The sequence below is a fragment of the Petromyzon marinus genome, chromosome 56 (genome assembly GCF_048934315.1).
Source record: "Petromyzon marinus isolate PM22_M1 ecotype Great Lakes invasive population chromosome 56, UKy_Petmar_22M1.pri1.0, whole genome shotgun sequence".
Taxonomy (NCBI): domain Eukaryota; kingdom Metazoa; phylum Chordata; class Hyperoartia; order Petromyzontiformes; family Petromyzontidae; genus Petromyzon; species Petromyzon marinus.
In genome coordinates, this window is record NC_133722.1 from 2,600,061 (window position 1) to 2,612,749 (window position 12,689).

Sequence of the window (12,689 nt, forward strand, 5' to 3'; positions counted from 1 at the left end):
ATGTCTAGAGCAGTTACAAAGTGTACCCATTTTAAATGTCTCTAGAGCAGCTACAAAGTGTACCCATTTTAAATGTCTAGAGCACTTACAAAGTGCACCCATTTAGGAACCTCTCTGCATTGGCATATACCCGCTAATTCTGGCCGTTTTACTCTGGTTATTTTTAATTCCTGCTTTTCATACACGGATCAAATGCGCCTTACAAATGTAAATCATAAGTTGTATTATACGCCCCTGAGAGAACAATAACAAAGTATATCCATTCAGAGTCACCGTCCCTCCTTCCCCACCTCATAGAATAACTACAAAGTGCACCCATTTCGATACACCCCCCCTCCCCCACCGTTAGAACCAATCACAAAGTGTCCTCGTTCCGACACGTCCCTCCGCGCCTGCACGGTGGGTCGGGGTCGTCATCCAGCAGTGGATTTGCCAAGAGGGTTGTACATGCACAGAACCGCACCCCATGCTGCGTGTTGCGACGCTTAGGAGCGGAGGCGCAGCGGTCAACGCACTGCGCTTACGAATCGAGGCCACCACAGTTACATTCCCGCTCACGGCATCGCTGAACCGGTCCTGCGCCTCTCCTAGATCGACTCAGCCTTAAATAAGTACCTGGTTTGTAAACAAAACATTAGTGCTGGGGAGACAAAGGCGGCCGCGCATAGTACTTTTCCACCCACCCCATCGTGGATCACGTTGGCCTTCAAAGATACTGCTCGCTGAACACACTTGGCCCAACATCTTGTACGAGCTATATGAGGGATCTTTGTATTTTTTGACGGTCACCGCGTCGCGCGCTTTCAGAAGCGCTTCTGCGGCCGTCGGGAATGCTCTTCCTTCAGATATTAGGGAGCCACTGGGGCTATGCACTTTTAAATCTGAATTGAAAAATGTTTCGTTTCTGTTCATAGCTTCTTGTTGTGTTCAGTTTGTTGTCCTTCCTCCGCACCTCCGATTATCACGGTTGGCTAGGTACGGTGCGAAAGAAGTTCAACGTGCGTACGTAACGATGCACTACAATAATTGTTGGTATTGTTTGTTGTTGATTATCAGTGTGGTTGTTTACTCTCACCTGCACCATGCGCCCAATGTCACTGCTCATCTGGTGCCCGACTCCCGCAGCGAATTCACACCTGTGGGTGAGAGGGTGAGTGAACAGGTGAGTGGGTGAGTGAACAGGTGTGTGGGTGAGTGGGTGAGTGAGAGGGTGAGTGAGAGGGTGAGTGAGTGGGTGAGTGAGAGGGTGAGTGGGTGGGTGAGAGGGTGAGTGAAAGGGTGAGTGGGTGGGTGAGAGGGTAACTGAGTGAGTGGGTGAGTGAGAGGGTGAGTGAGTGAGTGGGTGAGTGAGAGGGTGGGTGAACAGGTGTGTGGGTGAGTGAGAGGGTGAGTGAGAGGGTGAGTGGGTGGGTGAGAGGGTAAGTGAGTGAGTGGGTGAGTGAGAGGGTGAGTGAGTGGGTGAGTGAGTGAGAGGGTGAGTGGGTGAGTGGGTGAGTGGGTGAGTGGACATGTGTGTGGGTGGGAGGACGAGTGGGTGTATAACTGAGTCAAAAGGTGAGTGGGCAGGTGAGTGATTGAGTGGACGGGCGAGAGGAAAGGTGAGCGGCTCAGTGGACAGGTGAGAGGACAGGTGAGTGGATAATTGAGCAGGTGACAGGTGAGAGAGGAGGTGAGGGCGCGAGTGGACAGGTGAGGTACAACAGGTGAGACAGGATAGAGCACCAAGTTTAGTGAGATAACAGCATTGATCATTATTCCACGCACCTGCGATTAACACGGTTGGCTACGTACGGTGCGAAAAAAGTTCAACACATAATGTACATAATTATTCTGAACACAATTATAGCGATTATGACTCTTGTGATGCGATTAACATAATACTGATGATTATGAATATTGTGATGAAGATTGACATGGATCATGATGCTGATTATTTTGAGGATTATATTGGTATACGATTATTCATGATGATTTACATTAAGATAAGGCTCACGATCATGATAATCAAAACGATAATGCTCACTGTGACTGTTATGATCGCCGCGATGATCATAATAACGATGATCACAATGATGACGACTTGTGAGAGTAAAGACGACGACGATGATGATGGTGACGGTGAAGGAGACCCGCACCTCCGATTTCGCACGGTTGGCCACGTACGGTGCCAAAGAAGTGCAGCGTACACACGAGATAATGACGGTGATGATGACCGCACCTGGCCACGAGCTCGTTTCCCAGGGCACACGAATCTCCCAGAGCCACGCGGAGGCTCGCAGCCTCGCTCGCCGCTCTCCCCACGCTCCCAAAGGCGTCCCAGAGCGCAGCCTCTGTGCCCGGGCTTCCTGTGACCCCGGCTCCTCCTGCCCCCAGGGCCCTGAGCTGCGCCCCCAGGGCTTCGTTCGCGCCGCCGAGGTGCCGGGCCCTGCTCAGGTAGCCCGGCATGCGAGCGTTGAGCGCCCTGAGGGCGTCTCGCTCGCACTGCCGGCTCGGGCTCAGGGCGAGGGTCGCCGTTGTGGTCAGGGCGAGCCCGCGGGCCCTGGCTGGGGTGCGGTGCGCTGGGATGCCGGGGATGAGAGTGAACATGGTGGGGGAATCGAGGAGAGGCGAGAGGAGAGAGCAGAGGGGGTTGTGCTGTGTGGTGCTGTGAGGTGTTGGGGGTGGGAAAGCCGTGATTATATAGAGGGGTGAGTGAGCGCACGCCCATTGTTAATCACACCCACTCATCACACCCACTCATCAAAAAACACATCACACCCACACATCACACCCACATATCACTCTTCACACCCACTCATCACACATCACACATCACACCCCCACATCACACCCACTCATCACACATCACTCATCACACATCACACCCACACATCACACCCACTCATCACACATCACACCCACACATCACATCACACCCACACATCACACATCACACCCACACATCACACCCACTCATCACACATCACACCCACTCATCACACCCACTCATCACACATCACACCCACACATCACACCCACACATCACACATCACACCCACTCATCACACCCACACATCACACCCACACATCACACCCACACATCACACTCACACATCACACTCACACATCACACATCACACCCACACATCACTCATCACACCCACACATCACACCCACTCATCACACATCACACTCACACATCACACATCACACCCACACATCACACCCACACATCACTTATCACACCCACACATCACGCATCACACCCACTCATCACACCCACACATCACACCCACACATCACACCCACTCATCACACATCACACCCACACATCACACATCACACCCACACATCACACCCTCAAATCACACCCACTCATCGCACATCACACTCACACATCACACTCACACATCACACCCACACATCACACCCACACATCACACATCACACCCACACATCACACTCACACATCACACCCACACATCACACCCACTCATCACACATCACACTCACACATCACACCCACACATCACACCCACTCATCACACCCACTCATCACACATCACACTCACACATCACACTCACACATCACACCCACACATCACACCCACTCATCACACATCACACCCACTCATCACACCCACGCATCACACCCAAACATCACACCCACTCATCACACCCACACATCACACATCACACCCACTCATCACACCCACTCATCACACCCACACATCACACATCACACCCACTCATCACACTCACACATCACACACCACACATCACACCCACACATCACACCCACTCATCACACCCACTCATCACACCCACACATCACACCCACACATCACACATCACACCCACACATCACACATCACACCCACTCATCACACCCACACATCACACCCACTCATCACACCCACTCATCACACCCACACATCACACCCACTCATCACACCCACACATCACTCATCACACCCACTCATCACACCCACACATCACACATCACACCCACTCATCACACATCACACCCACACCTCACACCCACACATCACACATCACACCCACTCATCACACCCACACATCACACCCACACATCACACTCACTCATCACACCCACACATCACACATCACACCCACACATCACACCCACTCATCACACATCACACCCACACATCACACATCACACCCACACATTACACCCACACATCACACCCACTCATCACACCCACACATCACACCCACTCATCACACCGTCTCATCACACATCACACTCACCCATCGCACCCACACATCACACCCACTCATCACACTCACACATCACACCCACACATCACCCATCACACCCACTCATCACACATCACACATCACACTCACACATCACACCCACACATCACACCCACTCATCACACCCACTCATCACACCCACACATCACACCCACACATCACACATCACACCCACTCATCACACCCACTCATCACACCCACACATCACACCCACACATCACACATCACACCCACTCATCACACCCACTCATCACACCCACACATCACACCCACTCATCACACATCACACCCACTCATCACACCCACGCATTACACCCAAACATCAAACATCACACCCACTCATCACACCCACACATCACACATCACACCCACTCATCACACCCACTCATCACACCCACACATCACACATCACACCCACTCATCACACTCACACATCACACTCACACATCACACATCACACCCACACATCACACCCACTCATCACACCCACTCATCACACCCACACATCACACCCACACATCACACATCACACCCACACATCACACATCATCACACCCACTCATCACACCCACACATCACACCCACTCATCACACCCACTCATCACACCCACACCCACTCATCACACCCACACATCACACCCACTCATCACACATCACACTCACACATCACACATCACACCCACACATCACACACACACATCACTTATCGCACCCACACATCACGCATCACACCCACTCATCACACCCACACATCACACCCACACATCACACCCACTCATCACACATCACACCCACACATCACACATCACACCCACACATCACACCCTCAAATCACACCCACTCATCACACATCACACTCACACATCACACTCACACATCACACCCACACATCACACCCACACATCACACATCACACCCACACATCACACTCACACATCACACCCACACATCACACCCACTCATCACACATCACACTCACACATCACACCCACACATCACACCCACTCATCACACCCACTCATCACACATCACACTCACACATCACACTCACACATCACACCCACACATCACACCCACTCATCACACCCACTCATCACACCCACACATCACACCCACACATCACACATCACACCCACTCATCACACCCACGCATCACACCCAAACATCACACATCACACCCACTCATCACACCCACACATCACACATCACACCCACTCATCACACCCACTCATCACACCCACACATCACACATCACACCCACTCATCACACTCACACATCACACATCACACATCACACCCACACATCACACCCACTCATCACACCCACTCATCACACCCACACATCACACCCACACATCACACCCACACATCACACATCACACCCACTCATCACACCCACACATCACACCCACTCATCACACCCACTCATCACACCCACACATCACACCTACTCATCACACCCACACATCACTCATCACACCCACTCATCACACCCACACATCACACATCACACCCACTCATCACACATCACACCCACACCTCACACCCACACATCACACATCACACCCACTCATCACACCCACACATCACACCCACACATTACACTCACTCATCACACCCACACATCACACCCACTCATCACACCCACACATCACACATCACACCCACTCATGACACCCACACATCACACATCACACCCACACATCACACCCACTCATCACACATCACACCCACACATCACACATCACACCCACACATCACACCCACACATCACACCCACTCATCACACCCACACATCACACCCACTCATCACACCGTCTCATCACACATCACACTCACCCATCACACCCACACATCACACCCACTCATCACACTCACACATCACACCCACACATCACCCATCACACCCACTCATCACACATCACACTCACACATCACACCCACACATCACACCCACTCATCACACCCACTCATCATACCCACACATCACACCCACACATCACACATCACACCCACTCATCACACCCACTCATCACACCCACACATCACACCCACACATCACACATCACACCCACTCATCACACCCACTCATCACACCCACTCATCACACCCACACATCACACCCACTCATCACACATCACACCCACTCATCACACCCACGCATCACACCCAAACATCACACATCACACCCACTCATCACACCCACACATCACACATCACACCCACTCATCACACCCACTCATCACACCCACACATCACACATCACACCCACTCATCACACTCACACATCACACTCACACATCACACCCACACATCACACCCACTCATCACACCCACTCATCACACCCACACATCACACATCACACCCACACATCACACATCACACATCACACCCACTCATCACACCCACACATCACACCCACTCATCACACATCACACCCACTCATCACACCCACACATCACTCATCACACCCACTCATCACACCCACACATCACACATCACACCCACACATCACTCATCACACCCACTCATCACACCCACACATCACTCATCACACCCACACATCACACCCACTCATCACCCCCACACATCACACTCACTCATCACACCCACACATCACACCCACTCATCACACCCACACATCACACATCACACCCACTCATGACACCCACACATCACACATCACACCCACACATCACACCCACTCATCACACATCACACCCACACATCACACATCACACCCACACATCACACCCACACATCACACCCACTCATCACACCCACACATCACACCCACTCATCACACCGTCTCATCACACATCACACTCACCCATCACACCCACACATCACACCCACTCATCAAACTCACACATCACACCCACACATCACCCATCACACCCACTCATCACACATCACACTCACACATCACACCCACACATCACACCCACTCATCACACCCGCTCATCACACCCACACATCACACCCACACATCACCCATCACACCCACTCATCACACATCACACTCACACATCACACTCACACATCACACCCACACATCACACCCACTCATCACACCCACTCATCACACCCACACATCACACCCACACATCACACATCACACCCACTCATCACACCCACACATCACACCCACACATCACGCATCACACCCACTCATCACACCCACTCATCACACCCACACATCACACCCACTCATCACACCCACACATCACACATCACGCCCACTCATCACACCCACTCATCACACCCACACATCACACATCACACCCACTCATCACACTCACACATCACACTCACACATCACACATCACACCCACACATCACACCCACTCATCACACCCACTCATCACACCCACACATCACACCCACACATCACACATCACACCCACACATCACACATCACACATCACACCCACTCATCACACCCACACATCACACCCACTCATCACACCCACTCATCACACATCACACCCACTCATCACACCCACACATCACTCATCACACCCACTCATCACACCCACACATCACACATCACACCCACTCATCACACATCACACCCACCATCACACCCACACATCACACATCACACCCACTCATCACACCCACACATCACACCCACACATCACACCCACACATCACTCATCACACCCACTCATCACACCCACACATCACTCATCACACTCACACATCACACCCACACATCACACCCACTCATCACACATCACACCCACTCATCACACCCACGCATCACACCCAAACATCACACATCACACCCACTCATCACACCCACACATCACACATCACACCCACTCATCACACCCACTCATCACACCCACACATCACACATCACACCCACTCATCACACTCACACATCACACTCACACATCACACCCACACATCACACCCACTCATCACACCCACTCATCACACCCACACATCACACATCACACCCACACATCACACATCACACATCACACCCACTCATCACACCCACACATCACACCCACTCATCACACATCACACCCACTCATCACACCCACACATCACTCATCACACCCACTCATCACACCCACACATCACACATCACACCCACACATCACTCATCACACCCACTCATCACACCCACACATCACTCATCACACCCACACATCACACCCACTCATCACCCCCACACATCACACTCACTCATCACACCCACACATCACACCCACTCATCACACCCACACATCACACATCACACCCACTCATGACACCCACACATCACACATCACACCCACACATCACACCCACTCATCACACATCACACCCACACATCACACATCACACCCACACATCACACCCACACATCACACCCACTCATCACACCCACACATCACACCCACTCATCACACCGTCTCATCACACATCACACTCACCCATCACACCCACACATCACACCCACTCATCAAACTCACACATCACACCCACACATCACCCATCACACCCACTCATCACACATCACACTCACACATCACACCCACACATCACACCCACTCATCACACCCACTCATCACACCCACACATCACACCCACACATCACCCATCACACCCACTCATCACACATCACACTCACACATCACACTCACACATCACACCCACACATCACACCCACTCATCACACCCACTCATCACACCCACACATCACACCCACACATCACACATCACACCCACTCATCACACCCACTCATCACACCCACACATCACACCCACACATCACGCATCACACCCACTCATCACACCCACTCATCACACCCACACATCACACCCACTCATCACACCCACACATCACACATCACGCCCACTCATCACACCCACTCATCACACCCACACATCACACATCACACCCACTCATCACACTCACACATCACACTCACACATCACACATCACACCCACACATCACACCCACTCATCACACCCACTCATCACACCCACACATCACACCCACACATCACACATCACACCCACACATCACACATCACACATCACACCCACTCATCACACCCACACATCACACCCACTCATCACACCCACTCATCACACATCACACCCACTCATCACACCCACACATCACTCATCACACCCACTCATCACACCCACACATCACACATCACACCCACTCATCACACATCACACCCACCATCACACCCACACATCACACATCACACCCACTCATCACACCCACACATCACACCCACACATCACACCCACACATCACTCATCACACCCACTCATCACACCCACACATCACTCATCACACCCACACATCACACCCACTCATCACACCCACACATCACACTCACTCATCACACCCACACATCACACATCACACCCACTCATGACACCCACACATCACACATCACACCCACACATCACACCCACACATCACACCCACTCATCACACATCACACCCACACATCACACATCACACCCACACATCACACCCACACATCACACCCACTCATCACACCCACACATCACACCCACTCATCACACCGTCTCATCACACATCACACTCACCCATCACACCCACACATCACACCCACTCATCACACTCACACATCACACCCACACATCACCCATCACACCCACTCATCACACATCACACCCACAACACATCACACCCACACATCACACTCACACATCACACCCACTCGTCACACCCACTCATCACACCGTCTCATCACACATCACACTCACCCATCACACCCACACATCACACCCACTCATCACACTCACACATCACACCCACACATCACACCCACTCATCACACATCACACTCACCACACATCACACCCACACATCACACTCACACATCACACCCACTCGTCACACCCACTCATCACACCGTCTCATCACACATCACACTCACCCATCACACCCACACATCACACCCACTCATCACACTCACAAATCACACCCACACATCACCCATCACACCCACTCATCACACATCACACTCACCACACATCACACCCACACATCACACTCACACATCACACCCACTCGTCACACCCACTCATCACACCGTCTCACCACACATCACACCCACACATCACACTCACACATCACACCCACTCGTCACACCCACTCATCACACCGTCTCAACACACATCACACTCACCCATCACACCCACACATCACACCCACTCATCACACTCACACATCACACCCACACATCACCCATCACACCCACTCATCACACATCACACTCACCACACATCACACCCACACATCACACTCACACATCACACCCACTCGTCACACCCACTCATCACACCGTCTCACCACACATCACACCCACACATCACACTCACTCATCACACCCACCCGTCACACCCACTCATCACACCGTCTCATCACACATCACACTCACCCACCACACCCACACATCACACCCACTCGTCACACCCACTCGTCACACCGTCTCATCATGCACATTGCATGAACTCTACGTTGACCTTCTTTCGTACCGTACGTCGCCAACCGTGCTAACAGGAGGTGCGGGAGAAGGACCTCAAACCAAACACAGCAAGCGGTTCCCAATAAAGTAGTTTGACAATCTAAGTGATTTAAAAGTGCACAGCTTACAGTGTCTTCCTAACATCGCGAGGCAGAGCGTTCCAGACGGCCGCAGAAGCGCACGTGAAAGCGCGCGACGCGGTGACCGTCCTTGTCCGATGGCCAGCCAACAAAATAAACCACCACCTCTCCATCGCACTGCACGCACACGCACGCCTACACATCACAGCCACTCATCACACCAACTACGCCTACCACCCCCACACTGAAGCCACCGAGCCATCACTCACTCACACGGAGACCACCCGCACCCACCGCATGTACAGCCATCACTCACTCACACGGAGACCACCCGCACCCACCGCATGTACAGCCATCACTCACTCACACGGAGACCACCCGCACCCACCGCATGTACAGCCATCACTCACTCACACGGAGACCACCCGCACCCACCGCATGTACAGCCATCACTCACTCACACGGAGACCACCCGCACCCACCGCATGTACAGCCATCACTCACTCACACGGAGACCACCCGCACCCACCGCATGTACAGCCATCACTCACTCACACGGAGACCACCCGCACCCACCGCATGTACAGCCATCACTCACTCACACGGAGACCACCCGCACCCACCGCATGTACAGCCATCACTCACTCACACGGAGACCACCCGCACCCACCGCATGTACAGCCATCACTCACTCACACGGAGACCACCCGCATCCACCGTAACCACCCAGCACGCACGTTACGGATGAGCTTCTCGCTCGATGTTTCCCGGGGACACCGCTCGGGCTGGATTTGAAGCGAGGATTAACGTACCTAAAGCACCGCCGCTCGAGATACAACGACGTACGCATGTCCACAAAAACAAATAACGCCATCTCCCACATCCATCTCAGCCGGGTACGCAATGTCTCCGATGTCCCTGGGTCTCCTCCAAGGCCGCAGTGTCTGCCCGCATTAGTGCCGCCGCACGAGGCGCACGCACGCAGAGGGACTGGGCGTGAACATCCATGCACAGTGGCGCACGAGACCAGTCGCTGGCAATGCACGGTGCCCTGATAACCATCCACCATGGAGCAACGCTCACATCCAAACTCAACAACTTACGGTTTTTAAAAAAAAATCGCGGTTATGGTTAATCATCATGCGCGTATGTATGCGCATGTTGAACTTCTTTCGCACCGTACGTAGGACAACAAACTCAACACAAGAAGCAGCTCGAGAGAAATGAGTTTTCAATCGAGACGATTTTGAAAGTGCATCGCCCCAGCGGCTTCCTGATATCGCAAGGAAGAGCGTTCCAGACGGCCGCAGAAGCGCGTCTGAAGGCGCGCGATGGAGCGACCGTCCATGGAACGACCGTCCATCTATTTTCGATGTCCAGCAGCCAGAAGCCGCTGCTGCGAGGATGACCGCAGTTCACGTGATGGTTCACGTGATGGTTCACGTGATGGTTCACGTGATGGTTCACGTGATGGTTCACGTGATGGTTCACGTGATGGTTCACGTGATGGTTCACGTGATGGTTCACGTGATGGTTCACGTGATGGTTCACGTGATGGTTCACGTGATGGTTCACGTGATGGTTCACGTGATGGTTCACGTGATGGTTCACGTGATGGTTCACGTGATGGTTCACGTGATGGTTCACGTGATGGTTCACGTGATGGTTCACGTGATGGTTCACGTGATGGTTCACGTGATGGTTCACGTGATGGTTCACGTGATGGTTCACGTGATGGTTCACGTGATGGTTCACGTGATGGTTCACGTGATGGTTCACGTGATGGTTTACGCTCCTTGACGAGATCGCCAAAATGTTGTGGTTTA

The 12,689-nt window shown here is 52.5% G+C and overlaps 1 protein-coding gene across 2 annotated transcripts in view; it reads right to left on the reverse strand.

The window, feature by feature from the left end:
- The window catches only part of LOC116954774 (uncharacterized), a 32,247-nt gene extending 20,030 nt beyond the window's left edge, over positions 1 to 12,217 (reverse strand). The window contains exons 1-3 of one of the 2 annotated variants that reach the window (XM_076052437.1): positions 11,676 to 12,217; positions 2,219 to 2,558; positions 1,076 to 1,136 (exon numbers count right to left, since the gene is read on the reverse strand). In XM_076052437.1, coding sequence (XP_075908552.1) covers positions 1,076 to 1,136; positions 2,219 to 2,445 — 288 coding nt within the window. In that variant the 5' untranslated portion in view covers positions 2,446 to 2,558; positions 11,676 to 12,217. Of the gene's footprint in view, positions 1 to 1,075; positions 1,137 to 2,218; positions 2,933 to 11,675 lie in introns of those variants that run through there. The other variant, XM_032975560.2, reaches the window with a different exon arrangement.
- Positions 12,218 to 12,689: the final 472 nt, after the last annotated feature.